At 40.3% G+C, this 19,430-nt stretch overlaps 3 protein-coding genes across 3 annotated transcripts in view; 2 read left to right on the top strand and 1 right to left on the bottom strand.

The window, feature by feature from the left end:
• The window catches only part of wnk4a (WNK lysine deficient protein kinase 4a), an 89,924-nt gene extending 86,309 nt beyond the window's left edge, over positions 1-3,615 (top strand). The window contains 3 exon segments of the mRNA XM_034193226.1: positions 3,097-3,305; positions 3,395-3,489; positions 3,581-3,615. Of these exon segments, the coding sequence (XP_034049117.1) occupies positions 3,097-3,305; positions 3,395-3,489; positions 3,581-3,583 (307 nt within the window). The 3' untranslated portion in view covers positions 3,584-3,615.
• A 4,191-nt stretch (positions 3,616-7,806) lies between these two features.
• LOC117531456 (cytochrome c oxidase assembly factor 3 homolog, mitochondrial) lies at positions 7,807-10,069 on the bottom strand. The gene is made up of 2 exons (XM_034194564.1): positions 9,834-10,069; positions 7,807-8,051 (listed from the first exon to the last, which is right to left on the bottom strand). The coding sequence occupies exons 1-2, from the start codon at positions 10,039-10,041 to the stop codon at positions 7,948-7,950; spliced, it is 312 nt and encodes a 103-aa protein (XP_034050455.1). The 5' UTR covers positions 10,042-10,069; the 3' UTR covers positions 7,807-7,947.
• A 270-nt stretch (positions 10,070-10,339) lies between these two features.
• On the top strand, positions 10,340-18,727 carry cntd1 (cyclin N-terminal domain containing 1). The gene is made up of 7 exons (XM_034194149.1): positions 10,340-10,547; positions 14,221-14,296; positions 15,155-15,329; positions 15,407-15,569; positions 15,674-15,818; positions 18,311-18,407; positions 18,515-18,727. The coding sequence occupies exons 1-7, from the start codon at positions 10,379-10,381 to the stop codon at positions 18,620-18,622; spliced, it is 933 nt and encodes a 310-aa protein (XP_034050040.1). The 5' UTR covers positions 10,340-10,378; the 3' UTR covers positions 18,623-18,727.
• Positions 18,728-19,430: the final 703 nt, after the last annotated feature.

The following is a 19,430-nucleotide window of genomic DNA, read 5'->3' as shown; positions in this document are numbered from 1 at the left end:
CTCCTGTTGCAGGGAGCGTACCCTGACTGGCTTCAACTTCTCCGGTGTCGGTGGTAAGCAGGTCACTCAGCATGTCATCCAGGAGAAGGAGTTGGGCCATGCCTTCATCCTCCAGGGTTTTCAACTTATCACTTCTTAGGTAGTGAATGATCAGGTCATACAGCTCTGGTTCACTCAGGTCATCCACGCTGCATGCTACACCGCCATCATCAACTGAATTTGTAACTGTTATTAAGTGACTTATACTCAAGCTAGAAAGTCTCTTTTGGATATTGTAGATCAGCATTCGCCGTGGTGTGACAGTGGACATGGTGACACAGATGGCCTCAGCTCTCTGGATGACGTACTGGAATACAGCCTTCCCTGAAGCTTTGGACAGGAGTTTCACACCATCTTGGCACTCACTTCACCCAGCTGTGATGCTAGATCATCCCGGACGAGCCCCCAAAATGTAACTGCCGTCAGACCTAGGGGTATCTGGGCTGGCAACATGTGATACACAGGCTAAGGAGCACTGTGGATCTGTGGTGCCCTGGCTCTACGCACACAATGGATCACTGTGGATCAATGAGGAGAGACAGCAAATTAATGTCCTTGTCAAGCCAGCGCCATTTATTTCTGATTCTTAACAAAAATATTTCCTTTTATCCAAACTCTCAACATAACTCACATAACAGAAAAACAGGATCTCATTTTCAATGCGGGTCAATAAATTGTATTATATGCATGAGAAAGATGCATCAATGTTCATAAAAAAGCGAATCCTGTGCAAACAAAATATAAACTGCAAAAGCTGCGTAAATAAAAGATGGAGAATTAGAAAAAGAAATTAAATTGAATCACTGAAACAGGTAAGTGATAACCAAAATAACAAATTTGTAATAAAAAGAAACTTTTTGGACATAGCTGCATCACAACTCTTGTGCTAATGCTTCTAATTCAGCTTAAACATTCACAGTATTTTCCACTGGCAATATGTGCAACATCGTGACAGCAGCTTAACAATATAAACAATAACTTATTTTTACTAACCTGTACATACATCTGCCTGTCTCAAATCATCAATATGAGATCAAAGGATTTCATTTATAACCTTGTTCTACTGCATGAGACATGCAAACTAGCATGTCGGCTAATAATAGCTTTCGGCAGATACACTTCATTAACTACACAACTAAATGCTATATATCTGTTACAGTCATCCTAACACACAGGAAAGTGGTTTCTCAGTCATTCACGTTTGTGTGAATATAAACTAATGAGTTTAGAGGGTGTTTTTACAGTACCTGTGGATCAATGAGGAGAGACAGCAAATTAATGTCCTTGTCAAGCCAGCGCCATTTATTTCTGATTGGCGCCAGGTAAGGCCTGAGAAGGAATAGCTCTGTCTGATCCACAGGAGCAAACAAGCGCCATCTACTGATTTGGTGGAGTAGAAGCCACGAATCTGTGATGCGTTCAAGTCACTCTGCTAGAGTAGTTCTTTACAGTATTATCTCCAAAAAAAAATAAGAGGGGGGTTTGCTTCATAATAAAAACTCTGTAGCATTTTCAACCTATTACATTCACAGAGAATAAGGAGTGTTACTACAGCTTTAAGGACGGCCCACAATGGCGCACGGTGCGCCGCGCTCCGAGCCGCCATCGAGAGGCAGAAACCACCACATCATTTCTAAACGGATCGCTGTGTGGAGCTGGGACCATCGTGAGCAATTTCTCTGGTTATCACAAGAGCTGGACATCAGCCATTTTCCGGCAGATTTCACTTTTAACAAGAGATTTTGTCATGGAAAGCCGCGTGGAGGCTTCGCGTGTCACGACGGATTCGCTGATGGAGCGAGACAAAGGAACACCTCCGTTTCGGAGTGCTAGAGGACAAGTTGGGACATGCCCAGCTCTCCACAATTTCTGTTGTATTCACTTGACTGGTAAGCACTGAAAGCTGAGATAGGCATGTGAAGCCTGTAAAATTTTCACCGAAAGCCAGATAAATTTTTCGAATGGTTTCCAGCTGCCTGTCTCTAACAGTTTCTGAGTGCTCACTCAAAGCCTGCCCACAGGCGAATGACGCAACCGACAGGCGTGGAAAAACTCACGCATGCGCACGAAGGTTCAAGCTTGGCTGACGTAAAAACATATGAGTCAAATCCATATAGTTTTTGAAAAAATAAAATGGTACGATACTTTTCTAACAGACCTCGTATATATACATAGGTATTTTGTGTTCACCAGTGGTTGGCACCGCTAACCTAAAACCCTTAAAGTTAGCATTGATAACTGCTAATTCACTAACCAAAAAGATGAATGTGATAATACTAAACTGATAAATCACTAAAACATTTAGCTGAAGCTATCACTAACTGCTAATGTTTATTATATGAATTTAGGTTTGGCTTTTGGGGTTGTTTTTTACTCTAAAACCCCTGAAAAGCTGACCTAAGAGCAGAAATTTTAATACATTGTATTGTAAACATGGCTGCTCCCAAAAAGGTTTAGCATACCAAGGTCAAATGATGTTCAAGATGTGTATACATAATTAAATGAACAGTAGTTTCTATTCAACATACAGTTTATTCACAGTACAGAAACTATTAAATGAATAAGAAATAGAAAAAAAAATGCATTTACTCTGGCTTGACAATCTGCTCCTCCATTTATTCAAGGTCATGCTTGTTGCCTTCACTCAATACATTTTCATTTATTGGATTAGTGTCGAAGCTCCAACAGTTACAAACATGATTATTTGGGTTACAAATGTTTCAGACCATTAAACTATGTTCAGCTTACATGAAGTTAGTAGAACTAAATTTAGTGGAAGGTAAATGGTCTGTTAATGCTTTCTAAAGTTAGCTTAAAAGCTAATGCGCTAACAAGAAAAAAAGAGTCAACTTAGCTAATCAACTGTGCCCACCACTGGTGTTTAAAACAGTGTACACTTTCAGAACTTATTTGTAAGAGTGTATTATGTGTTCCTTTAATTTCCACCCCTCCAAAAATATTGGCGGACTCTTGGCAACAAGCGTAGCAACCACCTTTAAACTGTCATTTCCATGCAACACAACAGGGTGTTGAAAGGATGCATTTGTCCGTTATCAGACACCTTGCAGAGGTCCAGGCCCTGCAGGCTGCCCAGAAAAAAGAAATTGAAGAGCTCTACAAAAAGCTGGGAAAAGCTCCGCCTCCAGGCATAGTCTCTCCAGCCGCCATGTTGTCCAGTCGTCAGCACCGCCTGTCCAAAGGCAGTGGGTTCCCCAGTTCCCGCAAGGACGGCCTCCAGCAGCACATCGACATGTTGCCACTCCAAGGTTAGCCACCGTTATTTGTGATTTCATAGTTGCGGTAAATTTAATGTATACGTCAGTCAAATTTTGTCACGTGCCCCCGCTGCCCCCAGGGATCATTCGGAGAAACTCCCTTGGAGGCAGCAGCAGCAGCTCCCAGGACAAACAGAATAAAGGAGTCACATTTTCCACCAACATTAGTAGAATGGTAAACATGCTTTACATTCACAAACTTATAACTATGAAACAACTTCAGGGATTTATGTATCCACCCCCATCTCTCTCTCTCTGTTTCATAGTAATAAACTCAACCAAGCAAGCTGTGCATCCGGACTACCTCGTGTGACTGCAGTGCCCAAACCCGTCCTGTAGGAGGCGCACTTGAACACCGGCACGCCAATCAACTGTTTCCCTCTGCTGGTGGGCATTTACCTCCAACGCCACAAGTGGTTGATGTTGGACATGCATGAAAAAGCTGACATTAGCAGTTTAACAAATCTGGTGATTTTTTTTTTTTTTTTCCTGCCTCAATCGTAAAGCTACAATATGTGTGTATGTGTGTGGGGAAGCAAGTGGATAAGTGTGCTTGTTTCCGGTGCAGAAGGTTCCAGGTTCAAACCCCACCCCTGCCCATTCTCCATGTAATATGGAGTTGTGTCAGGAAGGACATCCGGTGTAAAACTTGCACCAAATCAGCATGCAGATCCACCTTGGATTTGTTGTGGCAACCCTGAGCGCAAACAAGGAAGCAGCCGAAGGGACTTACTTAAAGCTACAGTATGCAGGATTGAGGGACGTGAATTATCAGAAATGTAGTATAGCTTTAGTAGCTGCCTGTTAATTTGCATATAATTACATGCAACAGTGAACCAATGTTTCCATATCTACATAGGAGCAGGGCTCCTCATTGAGGCCGCCGTGTTACACCACAATGTTGATACAGTAGCAGCTCAAAAGGGACATACTTTGTTCACTTTTGCAGAGCAGCTAGAAGACTGAATCAACTTACAAAGAGAAGGCAAGGGAGCATGAATCCCGTTGTCAAAGATGGGAAAACAGGAAGGAAAACAAACCTGTGACTGGCAACAGCATAATGCAATCTAATCTCACCACTAGATGACACTAAATCCTACATATTGTAGCTTTAATCATGAGGCACCTCCAAATCTGGTTCATGTTTAAAAAAAACTTTTTTCTCATTTGAAGACACGCTCAGCGGTTCAGTGAATCAACATCAGGATGTCAGAAGTACTCGACAAAACGTAATCTTTCAGCATTTGACGCTGTCAAATTACGTTACTGTCGTAGCCCACAACGGCTTCGATTTCGACTCAATAATAACCGCTTGTCTGACTCGCTGCCATTAATTGACAAGCAGAATGTGAAAAAAAAAAAAGACTGACAGCTGTCGTACACAGAAGACATATCGCATAATCAGACATTTGCTGTAGTCTGTCTGAGCTCCTGTTGGCTGTATTTTGAATGTCGCCTGGTTAGTAGTTTTTGTTTTCCAGTGGCTGATGAACAGTGTCTGCAGTAGATGCGGTACACTGATGAGTTATTCAAATGTGTTTTATGAAAACACATTTCTTTAACAATTTCCAGGTTGTGCTTCTGTTACTTTTTTCACTACTCCAGTGGGAACTATCTTGCTTCAAATGAGACTATTCTCAAACTCAAGTCTTTGAAGAACATCCACTTTCACATACAGCTTTTAAAAAAAATGGTTTTAACAGGATATTATATTTGTTAGTCGTTAAACACTTCTGACTGGTTTTCCTGATTGTAAATCTGTGTATATAATATAGCGCATTTATAGATCAGATGTACAAATTATGAGCAAACTAAATTTCTAATTCTTGCTCCAGCACATTCATATTTGTTACTCTTTCACAGATCAAGCACCATGTGCACTTTAGTAAGTTCTGCTTTAGTTGTGGATAGAATTGTACTCACTCGTTTTTTTGTATGGGGTGCACTTCCTCTGTTCTTTATGATTACAATATTTCCCATTGGATCAATTGTGTTTTAAGCACAACAATGACCTACAGTGCATCCGGAAAGTATTCACACTTGTTGCACATTTTGTTCTGTTACAGCCTTATTCCAAAATGGAGTAAATTTGTTTCTCCCCTCAAAATTCTACTCACAACACCCCATAATGACAACATGAAAAAGGTTGGGGTTTTGTTTTTTTTTTTTTGCAAATTTATATATATTAAAAAACTAAGCAATCACATGTACATAAGTATTCACACCATTTGCTCAATACTTTGTTGATGCACCTTGAGCAATTACAGCAGTCTTCTTGAATATAATGCCACAGACTTGGTGCACCTATCATTGGGCAGTTTTGCCCATTCCTCTTTGCAGCACCTCTCAAGCTCCATCAGATTGGATGGGGAGTGTCGGTGCACAGCCATTTTCAGATCTCTCCAGAGATGTTCAATCGGGTTCAGGTCTGGGCTCTGGCTGGGCCACTCAGACATTCACAGAGTCGTCCGAAGCTACTCCTTTGATATCTTGGATGTGTGCTTAGTGTCATTGTCCTGCTGAATGATGAACCATCACCCCACTCTGAGGTCAAGAGCGCTCTGGAGCAGGTTTTCATCCAGAATATCTCTGTACATCGCTGCATTCATCTTTCCCTCAATCCTGACTAGGCTCCCAGTTCCTGCCACTGAAAAACATCCCCACAGCGTGATGCTACCACCACCATGCTTCACTGTAGGGATGGTGCCTGGTTTCCTCTAAACATGACGTCTGGCATTCACGCCAATGAGTTCAATCTTTGTCTCATCAGATTAGAGAATTTTGTCTCTCATGGTCTGAGAGTCCTCCAGGTGCCTTTTGGCAAACTCCAGGTGAGCTGCCATGTGCCTTTTACTAAGGAGTGGCTTCTGTCTGGCCACTCTACCATACAGGCCTGATTGGTGGATTGCTGCAGAGATGGTTGTCCTTCTGGATGGTTCTCCAGACAGTGTGACCATCGGGTTCTTGGTCACCTCCCTAAGGCCCTTCTCACTGGATCGCTCAGTTTAGACCAGCGGCCAGCACGAGGAAGAGTCCTGGTGGATCTGAACTGCTTCCATTTGCAGTGGATGGAGACCACTGTGCTCATTGGCATCTTCAAAGCAGCAGAAATGTTTCTGTACCCTAGTCCAATCAACTGAATTTGCCCCAGGTGGACCCCAATTAAGCTGCAGAAACATCTCAAGGATGATCCGTGGAAACAGGATGCACCTGAGATCAATTTAGAGCTTCATGGCAAAGGCTGTGAATACTTATTTACATGTAATTTCTTAGTTTTTATTATTATTTTTAATATATTTGCAAAAACCCCAAAACAAAGCAAACTTTTTCACATTGTCTTTATGGGGTATTGTGTGGAGAATTTTGAAAAAAAAAAATCCATCCATTTTGGAATAAGGCTGTAAGGTAACAAAATGTGGAAAAAGTGAAGCACTGTGAATACTTTCCAGATGCACTGTACCCTCACACGCTTTTAAATCATTATGTACATGTATCATGGGAAATCAGTCCAAACTGTGAATTTGTAGCAGTTGCCTTATGACTTGTTCACAACACACTGAAATTTCAGACAGGTGAATGAACACCGGCAGTTTCCTCCAAAGTTAATAATATATTTGAAGAGGATAAAGGTCACAAAATGCTGAATGTAAGTGTAATTGTTACTTTCTGAAGCTGCTGTCCTGCCATGCCAGTGCCTTTCCCTTATAATGTCTTTATATTTTTATTCAAGATTTGGTGGCTTGATCAGAAAACTCCATGTATCATTTTCAAGAAAATAAATTTAAAAAATACACTATTTTGATGTATTTACTGTTTTTTTTTTTTTTCTCTCTCTCAGAGGATGTAGGAAAATCTTTAACATGGACTGAGTGAATAGATAAACTGACTCCCGTATGGTTTAATAATTCACACGCAATTAGTGCCATCATCTTGTAACACCAAATTAATACAGCAGATAACAAGGACAAACCCACTAAAATCTGAACTCTGCTGCACCACATTAACCAAAACGAAGCTATTTTCCTGTTGCAAGTTGGCAAATTCTTAAATTAACAGTGGATTAGGAGCCTGTGTGGTTGTGAGAGACTGACACCTTCAACACAAATGTACTAAATCAGATAAACCCTTATTTTCTGATGCGCAGTCATACCTCCACACATCACTGAGCTGAGGACTTTGTCTGAATTTAGCTGTGCATCCAGTGCTTGTCCTATAATGTACAAAGCTTGTACCGAGATCATTGTGTTAAATACGCTGGAGGTTGATTTTAGTATCAGTATTGGCAGACATCTCGTTTCTAGGCCGATGCAGACTGTAAACTCTTTACCCAGCTGATGACATCACGTGCACATCACATAATCAGCATGTACTGATGATAAATTTATCTGGTAGCTGTGAGTGTATTCTAGGCCCTCTAAATAACAGTAGATTAGTTCTTTGCTCAAAGGTTTTATTCATAATCAAGATGGCTGTAATTTTACACCAGCAGCAGAACAAGCAAGTCAGCGCAAAATCCAGAGTTGCCTTAACAGGAAAAACAATGGCCAGTCACAGAATAGGTCATCTGCAGCAGTCTCCTCTCTTACATCAGTACGGGACATTAACAGGGACACACAACAGGATCTACACTTGTTCAGTTAGCTGCAGTTTTTGGTACATGTAGTTTTGCACGTTTGGCTTCGTCATCAATTTCATCCATGATCCGCTCCTGAGACACAGAGTAAAACGTGTACCCGTCTAATCAGGAGTAAGTAGTCAAGGTAAATATGATCAAGAAATGATGATTTCCTAGTGTGATTATAAATAATGTCTAAAAAGGTCAAAATTCAATGTGCATCTTAAATTCAGAGTCAAAATTCTGCAACATAAAACAAGTATAACTAATTATTTGTCTTGAAACAGGTTTCTTCCTGGGTCTACCTCAGAGCAAGCAAAATTCAGTTTCCTCATTTCTATAAGGGGGCTATGCAGATTTTGGAATGAAGCACTAAACCTGATGTTTCAGTTTATATTATATTTTATGTGTGTGTGCATTTTATATATATTATATTACATATACTATTAGAATGGTTTATCGGTTACAGTCACTTCCTAAAAAATTACTATAAAAAAACTGGCCAAATTGTCAGGACTGTAACAGAATTTACAATAACTATTATTATTCTACAACCTATTGTTTGTCTTCTTTCAAGATGTGGTGAGGTAGTGCAGCAGAGAATATTTAGAGCACAATCCTGCAAATGGTGATAAAAGCATCATATTTGGCAGAAATACTCCTTAGACATTCCTCTTGTGAAAAAACTTTCGACGACTTGAATTTTCAGTCAGCGTTCAGGTCGAGGTCAATTGAAGAATTACACAGGGTTCAAAATGAAAAGATGCTCCAATCATATTGAAAGACTTCTTGATTATTATTCTCTACAAGAGTCAAGACAGAAGTCAGACCACCACAGCAAGAATTTTAGCTGAGGAAGCTTCTGCAATTTGAAGCGAAACGTCCTCGCGTCAAGCAACCCAGTCCAGTCGAAGATTCAAGCTTCTCTACTATGGAAACCACCTGGACAACTGAGAGCCTACACAGAAACATTGATTTATCAGGGTTTTAAAGGAATAGTTTGGTCCATGTATCATGTTTAGTTATCACGTTATGGGGTAATATACGAGTATGTCATGTACGAGGGTAGGCTGAAAAGATCTAAGGCTCACTAACTGTATCATAGTGAGCCTTAGAGCTTTTCAGCCTACCCTCGTATGTATGTCATGTCATAGAATCCAATGGATGTTGACCTTGTTTGACCTTTAATTTGGAGACCAAGCATTCAACACTGTCAAAACTACTCCATTTATTAATCCTATTAGCTCAACCAATAATTTGCATCACTTTTTACCAACATTGGAACAACTTTACAGATAGTCCAAACTATACCTTTTTGGAATCTTTATGATCAAGCAAATAATGTGGTATAGTTTTCAATATGGTTGAAGCATTTTTTAATTTTGACGTCTGTGTAATTCTTCAATTGACCCCTACCTGACCACCGATTGAAAATTCAAGTGGCCAATCGTTTTTTTCAAAAGAGGAATGTCTAAGGAGTATTTCTGATGAATTTGACGCTTTTATCACCATTTGCATGATTGCTTCAGTTATCTGCTGCACTAAGGTGTGATATGAAGGAAGAAAAATGCAACTATTCATTTACAGATATTCAGATATATATTTTAATTGTCAGGAGTTTAACACCCCAAGCCTTACGTTACACTCGGGACTATTTTTTTTTTATTATTATTATTTATATTAACTTTTTAAATACTGCTATTTACAATTCTTGACCTCATTAATCGACATTATTTTAAACAAGTCAGCTTCTCATTATGTAAGTGAATGTTAAAACAAATAAAATGACCTATTTTTTAACATTTAAAGCATACAAACATGCACTGCTTTACCAGTTTACGCAGTTATATATTAGTATCAGGAACCTGCGTAACTTTAGCATGCTAAGCTAACGTGAAGGATACAGATGCCCACAGCGACTGCTGCAATAGCAAGTCCTGTCAGGCCATTTCGCATCTTCAATTTATGTGTTCTTGTTTTCCACTGCTCGATCTCCATTTGTCTGACAAAATGCCGCTGTTCTGTGGAAAGTTCTTCTTTAGTCGGGTTTATCCTTTTGGCAAACTGATTATCGCTCTCCTTCGGCGTCTTGTCAGCCATTTTTACGCTCATACTAACCCCAGCTTCCTCGGCTATGTCAGCTCTGTGTTATAAAATATCCGCACACTTCAGCATTACTATCCGCTGCGAGTGACAGTTCATTCTTATATTGTGTAGATCTGCGCTGTGCACCCTCCAAACAGGCACCGCCCCCCTCCCGACTCATCTCCATGGTTCCTATCGAGCGGTCGTTATAACCAACCAGCAAGAGTTTTAGCGCCATCTTCTGGAAGGTGTTATTTACTTTGCGAACATAATTTCACCAAATTGAGCAATTTAACTTGAGTTTAGTTTTATTTAGAAATTTCTTGTTTTTCTAAAACACCAATTTTGAGGCGGTGAGTGGAAAATGGCCAAAAGATTCATTTGTTCTTCGGGCCAGAGTAAACACATCAAATTTCGTCAAGCTTCTTTTGACCTACTCACAGATTTCCTTGTTAACCTCAACAAAAGCAACAAAGATAAGCTGGACATTTCGTCAAAATTTAGTGGAATCTTCAAGGATAAAAGAGTAATTGGTAAGTACCTGACTAGCTAATGGCTAATAACAGTCGAGGTTCAACATCTGCAAAATGCAAAATTCTGTATTTTAAAGATACGTGCTGTTCAGACATTTAAATAATTTGTATTTATTTAATTGAAGTGGATTTCACATTAAATATGCCCAATCTTTTGCACAAATCTGAAGCTGACATTCTTTGGAACTGAAACAAAGTGACATATTGTCGTGATGAACATTTGACTATTTGTGTCTCTTAATGGTGTTCCAAAATGTTTATTCATTTATTTTCTGCCGTTTATTCACTTCCGGTGTCACCGACCGAACGGTCCGCCCCTAACAATCAGTCCGCCTTCTCCATCTGCACTTGCATCATTTGGAGCTCTGCCCCTTGTTTAAGACAGTCTCTTAACGGTATGTTTTCATGGTCAAGGATGTCAAATATACAGGAAAGAAAAGTGTATGTATCATAGTTTTGGTTGTAACACTGAATTGTTGAATAGATCACTGTGCCAAGGAGGGAATCTCTTTAGGGTCAGTGACCCTATGGCCTTGTTTAGAGAAGTGTTTCATAAATGTTAAAAAAAATCATATATTTGTAGTTTAGTTGAATAATAAATTGAATTTTGTCTCATTTGTTTTTGTCTATAAGCACATGCAATATCAATATCAGTGCTCAGATGACAGTAGCTTCTGGGAAAGGTGCAAGTTGCAATAAACTGTGATGCCAAGCGCTAAGGATACATGCTATCCAGTCACAGCAGGTGAAACTTTTTTTTACTACTGAGCAAACTTCATTGTTAGACTTTTTTAGGTTAAATGATTCCACGGCGTGTAGATGTTATGGCATCAGTGACCACATGGCCTTGGCGGAGGTTTGCACTCTCTGAGTGCTTCTAGTTAAATAATAAATTTTATTTTATTGCATTAAGTATTTGATCACCTACCAACCAGCAAGCATTCTTGCTCTCACAGACCTGTTAGTTTTTCTTTAAGAAGCCCTCCTATTCCGCAGTCTTTGTCTCCTATTAATGACACCTATTTGAACTTGTTACCTGTATAAAAGACACCTGTCCACACACTCACTCAATCACACTCCAACCTGTCCACCATGGCCAAGAACAAAGAGCTGTCTAAGGACACCAGGGACAAGATTGTAGACCTGCACAAGCCTGGGATGGGCTACAGGACAACAGGCAAGCAGCTTGGTGAGAAGGCAACAACTGTTATGATTATTTATTAGAAAGTGGAAGAAACACAAGACGACTGTCAATCTTCCTCGGCCTGGGGCTCCATGCATCTCGCCTTGTGGGGTAAGGGTGATTCTGAGAAAGTCCAGAACTACATGGGAGAACCTGGTGAATGACCAGCTCAGTCTCACGTTTTTTCTTTTGTGCTCCCGGCACGAAATGAGTCCAATTTTCATGACGGGGCTTTTTTTAACTTAATATCACTAACCCTACTCCAACCCCCAGCCATAACTTTAACCATAACCTAATCCTACTCCTTCCCCCCACCCTAACCATAACCACCCTGAACCCCTACTTCACTTTTAATTTCATGCAGCTTATTGTTTGTATTGTAAAGTTTGGAAAGAGGTGTCATTTGATTTAAAAAGTCCCAAAAAACAGAGGATATGATCATTATTATTATTATTTCCTTTACCTGATGGACAACTTCAGTTTACACACCGGCTGGTGCTCACGCCAGAGAACCATCGTGTAAAACTCCGGTGTGGAATGGAGGATGATTCTCGTTTCTTGCCCTCAACAAGACAAGAGTCCCAGTTCGCGACTTTAATCCACACAAAGGTGACTCACGATTGACATCTTTAAATGGCTTTGAGAGGGGTTAAGAAGAAATTGTGGACCTGCGTTTTCTTTAAACCAGCAAAGCAGAGAACCAGTGAACAACGTGTTTAAGCACTGCTTCGTTGCTTCAAGCTTCAAGCAGAACTGCTGCAGTCTGCAATCAATGTAGAGAAATGATCATTTTCCTGATAAACACCCTCAAAAACAATGGCTACTTCGGTGGCCCGAACTGAAGGACCGATAAGGGAATGGTTAAGCCAAAAGGCTATTGATGTGGGTGAATTGAATCATTTCTTAAGGATACTTTAAAGGAATCAGTATTCCCAGTATTGTAATGTAATGAAGTAGAAATACTTTCTTACTGTACTTAAGTAGAATTTTGATTTAGCTGTACTTTACTTCATTATTTACATTTCTGGAGACTTTCACTTTTACCCCACTACATTTCCTCAATAAAATGTATACTTTTACTCCAATACATTTCTCTGAACCATCTTTGTTACTCGTTGCTACAATATAAAAGTAGAAGAAATTTGATTGGGCAATGCCTGTTTTCCCCCGCAGCAAGTGCTGTGTTTGACATAAAACAAGTTTAAAAGACAAAAAAATAAATAAATAAATTGAAGATGACAGTTTGAATCTGCAACCCCGCTGAGGAAGAGGAGACTGAAGGGTGAAAAGGAGGCTATCTGCGCTTTAGACTCCAAACGCGCACACGCCGCCACACACACATACACAGAAACATACTTTGGGGGTGCTTTTCTGCACAGGGGGCAAGATGACTGCATCATATTGAAGGGAGGATGGATGGGGTCATGTATTGCGAGATTTTGGCAAACAACCTCCTTCCCTCAGTAAGAGCATTGAAGATGGGTAGTGGTTGGGTCTGCCATCATGACAATGACCCAAAACACGCAACCAGGGCAACTAAGGAGTGGCTCCGTAAGAAGCATTTAAAGGTCCTGGAGTGGCCTAGCCAGTCCCCAGACCTGAACTCAACAGAAAATCTTTGGAGGGAGCTAAAACTTGAAACCTGAAAGATCTGGAGAAGATCTGTATGGAGGAGTGGACCAAAATCCCTGCTGCAGTGTGCAAACTTGGTGAAGAACTACAGGAAACGTTTGACCTCTGTAATGGCAAACAAAGGTTTCTGCACCAAATATTGTCTGTTTTTCTGTTGTATCAAATACTTATTCAATGCAATAAAATGCAAATTAATTATTTAAAAATGATATAATGTGATTTTCTTTTTTTTTTTTCTTTTTTTAGATTCTGTCTCGCACAGTTGAAGTGTACCTACGATAAAAATTACAGACCTTTCTTTCATTCTTTGTATGTGGGAAAACCTGCAAAATCGACAGTGGATCAAATACTTATTTGCCTCACTGTATATAAACAGACCTTTTGGGCTTTACTGACACTGATATTTAATACATACTGGTATACGTATGCCTGGGTGGTTGTCATCCAGGACACAAGGTGGTTCTGTGGTGTCATGGATGTGGCAAAGCAGAGTTCCCAGACTTGAATAACTAGTGTGGTGATGGTGGGGTCGTAGGAAGTATCAATTTCTGAGCTTGCTTACAGATTTCTTAAATAAACACCTTCCGGCCAACTTTTTATCTGATCATCTAGAATGTGGGGCTTCATCATACGTGGGTTCTATTTGTTTCCAGTATATTGCAGTATAGCATCACTGCAGAGGTTTGGTTCAGAATTCTTTCCACTGATTCCACTCAAGTAAATGAGTTCATCTCGTGTCACTTCATGCTCGAGTGCCTCATAAACATTTGCTGCTGCATTATGACTGTGTAAATGTTTCCTGTTGTGCTGTTTGCTTCTACTGACACATAGCATCCATTGTGCTCTAACCTTCCTCAGAATGCATCTTCCTGATAACCAGACAACTGAGACTTCATCCTCTGATTGGATACCATGCAGTTGAATTGCTTGAAAGGTGATTAGAAGCTATACAGTTACTGTGTTGTACACAGGAAATTTTACGCTGCAAAATTTTCTCTGCTGGGATAACATTTGATCCCAGTCTAAATACATTAAATTACACTCTATTATAAAGTGAAATCAGCTTGACAGTTGTCGCAGACCAAACGGCCCGCCCCTAAACATTGGCCCGCCCTGCCTCCACTGCGCATGCATTATTCCGGAGCTCAACAGCCTGTCTGAGACAGAGTCTCTCCACCCAAAGCGATCAAATGGATTATGAACCATCAGATGACAAAGTAAAATCACTTGAATCATTCTAAAGTCAGTTTTAAGCAGAAACGAGGCAGTTTTAAGCAGAAACGAAGCTATAATTAGTGATGGTTTGAAATGACCGATGCGCAGTGAACGCAACAGCTAGCAGCTCATGTAGCTGCTGCGCTCTGATCGCTTCCTCCACCTTTTATGATGAAATAATGCTGAATTTATGTGGAAATGATTGTTGTACAAAAGCTTCAGATATCTGCTGCTGAGATAGATGATGACTGGAGTGCAGTTTGAAGCAGAAACGAGATGATAATCAGTGAACCGCGGCTGATGACACATGCGCAATGAAGGCAGGGTGGACTGAATTTTAAGGCGGACTGTTCGGTTGGCGACACCGTCTGGTCAATGCAAGTGGTTTTACTGCAATAAGAGTTGATTTTACACTGTGTTGAGTTGATTTAGCCCTGTGATAGAGTATATTTAACTCTGTTTGGACTGGGATCAAGTGTTATCCCAGCAGAGTAAATTTTACTTTGCTAAATTTACTGTGTAGACCCTTTGTAAAAGTGATTTCATTAACCCTAATATGAACAATTATGTCCTCCAGGTTCATGATCAAGCGCCTCAAAGAACTGTTCACGACACACATGCTTGATGGTGCCGCAGCTGCAGCTCAGCAAAGAAATTATGAGGATGTTGTTTTTGAAGAACTCAAAGATAAATTCCCTCTCATTGTTTTCTCTTGTGTGCAGCTTGCAAGTAAACTGGATTTGCACAGTAATGTAAGTTCTGAGATGCTTAACGTGGAATCCCTTTCAATATTCTGTGATGAAAAATTTAATGGTGTGTATTTTCGCAGATGATCGACACCAACACTGCTGTACGCTTTCTTCAAACAGTGGGCCACAGTGTGTCCAAGCAGATCGTCCTGGATTCTGAGCTGATGGTGCTGAAAGGGCTTGAATTCAACCTGAATACCCCTAACCCTCTGATCTATGTGGGTGTACTGCTGGAGGTGCTTGGTAAGATTTCTGAAGTGTTAGGATGTGGCAGATATTGGGAAAAAACAAGGAAAATATTGTTTGCGTATGTAAGAAACAGATGAATGGTGGCTAAACCTTTGTAGGACACAATGAGCCATCCACCCCTTTGGAGCAGCTGCATCACTTGAGCTCCCAAGTTCTCCAGTTTGTGAGCCTACAGAGGACCGCCATCTATGATTCTTTGTTAAGAGCCACCACTCAGTGTGTCAACCCATCCAGAGAACAGAGGTATTTGGTTATTTTTGAAAGCTAATTTTGGGATTCTTGATGACATCTTGTTAAATATGATTTAGCACAGCTGGTACTGTAGAGACCAGGTGGCTCTGTGGCATAGGAGCTGATCCACTGGCCAAGAGAGAGGGCTTCAAGTCCACGTACGTTCACTTGGGACTTACTGAATGTGTCCTTGGACAACACACTTCATCTGCATTGTCTCAGTCACACTCAATATGACATGGTTACCAGCCTCAGCTGAGGAGTTACCTCCATTTGACTAGCGTCTTATCCAGGGGTATTCATTTCACTCTGTAAGAATCCATCACCCCACAAGGCCTGCAAAGGATCTGCTTTGTTTCTCTACATCTTATAGTGTAGGTTGTTAGTCGACATCAGTCGGTAAATTGTCACATGGACTTGTGTGGACTGAAGACCTGGTGCTCTGTGGGACTCCAGGTCCCTGGCCTATATCAAAAATGTTGTGGTGCCTAAACCTGGGTTCATATTACTGCAGTGAAACTGTAATTTTTTACATCTCCTCATTCATTGCTGGGCAAAGGTGTTTGTCAATGCAGATATCTTTGCAGGAGAAGTGATGCTTCCCGTCTTACTATATAGTTGTGAGACTTGGATGATAACCAGTGACCTAGGGTGAAGACTGGATGTCTTTGGTATAGAGGATCTTTGGGTACTGTTGGAGTAACTTTGTGTCAAATGAATGGTTACTTAGGTAGACTCAGAAGAGGAGTGTCACTTGCATTGCGCGGGAACATCAACTGTGACATTTTGGACATGCAGCTTGTTTCTCTGTGCATGAGCCAGTATGTAGGTGCCTCAACCCCTGCAGCTGAAGAAGCTAGTGGGAACGCCCACATTTCATCTGTCTGCAGCAGATGATGGGTGCAACAATACGCGGTACCAGTGCATAATTGTTCATTCAACACAATCAAATCAATTTTGCAAAGTATTGAAGGAAGTCCTTCTGGGCACATATGTTCTTGGTCCTGGGTCATACAACAGGTCTCATTTACAAACAACGCATATGCACAAAAACCATATGTACACCTTTTTCCCCACACTTTTAATTTAGTTAATAAAGCGCCAAATCACAACAAAGCTACCTTAAGGCACTTCACACAAGTAAGGTCTAAACTTACCAACCCCTAGAGCAAGCACACAGGTGTGGAAAAACTGCCTCTGATGATATTGAGGAAGAAACCTGAAGCAGACCAGACTCAAAGGGGTGACCCACTGCTTAAGCCATTCTACCAAAAAGGTTTATAATACAGAGAACACAACAATTGACGAGAGTCCATGCTGGCGTCCAGACCACCATCGGGGGGGTCATGAAGCCACTCGTTGGATCTGTTCCTACAGCGGAGTCTGTCCCGCATCCCCCACAGAAATCATTCAATCCAGCACGTGGATCCAGCCACATCTTGGACAGAGAGAAAAACAAAACAGAATCAGTCGGCCAGAAACACTACACTTATGGTATAATTTGTCAGCATTAAGCAACAGAAAGGCAGAAGAAATAATAAGGTGATTGCCGGTCTCGAGCCCTAAGCTTGACTAACAGACCCAGACTTTAGATGAAGTTAAGGCTGAGACCTGCTCTGTTTACTAATAAAATTAATTCAAAAGGGTAGGAAGCATAGTACAATACTATGCCAGTATGCTAACCATACAAAAGGGAGCATAAATAAATGCGACATGAAGAATGTGCATACATCAAATATACTTCATACAATGCATCAACATGTCTTTGAGAGCAGCTCAAACCTCATATGGCAAAGATGAAATGAAAAATAAGGCAAGACAGAATATAACATAAAACAAAGTAGCTAATGTCACAGAGCATTCATTCTTATTGTCAAAATGTTATTTCTGTTCATGCACTCACCTATACAAATTTGTGCAATTCCCGATCCCTAAACTGCTTTGTAAGTATTTGTACATACTAAATATTAGCAGTACTCTTGTTATTTTTATTTAATTCTTGATTGTAGATGCTATAAATAGTGGCAGCCATGTGTTGCACGTTTATTGATAGTGTATGTTACATTTTCCCAAGTGGGAACAGAGAAAATCAAACAAGACATTTTGTTTTCTCCACCTCCCTCATGGACATTTCAGTTTAATTTCAGTAAAATTGTATCCTTTTGTAAAATTGTATATTTTTCCCTGTCGCCATGTCAAATAACATGCAGCATATGCATTGTTTTTACATGCAAACAATTATTTAAAGGGTGCGTCTACATCCATTCGAGGCTAAAGATGGGAGTGGGCAGGAGGCTTGTGCACATGAGCATAATGTCACAGAAAAAGTGAATGATTTCAAATATTTCTTTAAAAAAATACTTGAAGTAGTAAGAAGAGCTGTTTGCAATGATTTAAGTTATTGTTATTTGCGTACACTTTGATTATAATGGAATTTTAAGGATTTGTGTAGCACAGGGGCCACTTTAATCCACCTAGCTGCATTATTCCCATCTAAAAACCAGTGAGAAGTTTGTGACGGTGACTGAGGACTACATGCTTCTTGGTGTTGGTGTCATTGCTGTGGCTTCATACATCCTCAATGTTAGCAAATGGAAACAGGTGAAACACTTGCTCTTTTTTAAGACACAGATATTATGGCATATTTTAGTCTGTTACAAACCATAGAAACAGTTTATTTTTGCACTCTGTCTTTTCATTTGTTGCAGGTCATGGAAGAACTGAGTCACATCACAGGGATCTCTCAAAGGAGCATCAGTGATTTTGCTCACATCACACTGCTCCACATTACAAGAATTGATTCTTCTGAAACATGAACTTGAGCCTTGATACCATTCCAGTCAAAATTATATTGATGCTTCTTTTTGTTTGTGATTAAACATATTTGCAAATTGCAGATGCACATACTAAGATGTTTGTGTGAGGACAAAAAGAAATGTTACATGTAACTGCATAGTTATGAATAAATATCACGTGTTAGTGAGAGACATGAATGGCAGCTTGTATTTAATTTTATGATTTGCAAAGCAAAATCACCATTGTGGAAATGTTTTCAAATGCAGCCTTGTCTTAGTCATTAAAGCTTTACATAATGGCTTAAAAATGCAGAATAAATGGTTGCTCATTGTAGTTTATTTTAATACTGTTATACTGTGTTAATCAACATTTGGGACACAGTTATTTTTTGCAGTCAGATTGTTTCAGATTGGAAGATGGTCAACCTTGTTCGGGGAGAAGATGCTGCAGGTGCCCATCTCCACGAGCCGCCTCAGGTTTGGACCTTAGCCCCACTGAGCAGCTGACAATCTTTTGATTTGATAGGTTTAGTGTCTCTTGCTTGAATCAGATTTTGGCACATATATTTATTTATTTTACACTTGATCCCCCCCATTCCATTTTTTTTTTCAGGCACTCGTGGTGACATGGTCCCACTAAGTGAAGCCCAGTGGCCATATCAGATTGAGGAGTTGCTGTGCGACACATCCGCAGAAGGTTTGTCCAATAAAAAGTCAGATAACTTACAGGGTTCTGTTGGGAACGTAGTGAAAAGGTGCACTCTGACAGTTCAACTCTCACCCTCGACATGTTTGACCCAAATTCAATAAAATTCTTTGTGGTTCAGTG

This window comes from Thalassophryne amazonica, chromosome 18, assembly GCF_902500255.1.
Source record: "Thalassophryne amazonica chromosome 18, fThaAma1.1, whole genome shotgun sequence".
Lineage (NCBI taxonomy): Eukaryota > Metazoa > Chordata > Actinopteri > Batrachoidiformes > Batrachoididae > Thalassophryne > Thalassophryne amazonica.
Note: the sequence above shows the minus strand (reverse complement) of the source record. Positions and strands in the feature narration are given on the sequence as shown.

Bases quoted from the DNA above. Each gene is read 5' to 3' on its own strand.
- LOC117531456 (XM_034194564.1), bottom strand. From the start codon at position 10,041: ATGAGCGTAAAAATGGCTGACAAGACGCCGAAGGAGAGCGATAATCAG. The intron at 8,052-9,833 runs GTATCCTTCACG...ACTCCTGATTAG, and splicing joins AGCAGTCGCTGTGGGCATCT to ACGGGTACACGTTTTACTCT.
- cntd1 (XM_034194149.1), top strand. From the start codon at position 10,379: ATGGCCAAAAGATTCATTTGTTCTTCGGGCCAGAGTAAACACATCAAA. The intron at 15,570-15,673 runs GTAAGATTTCTG...AAACCTTTGTAG, and splicing joins TGTACTGCTGGAGGTGCTTG to GACACAATGAGCCATCCACC. The intron at 18,408-18,514 runs GTGAAACACTTG...CATTTGTTGCAG, and splicing joins ATGTTAGCAAATGGAAACAG to GTCATGGAAGAACTGAGTCA.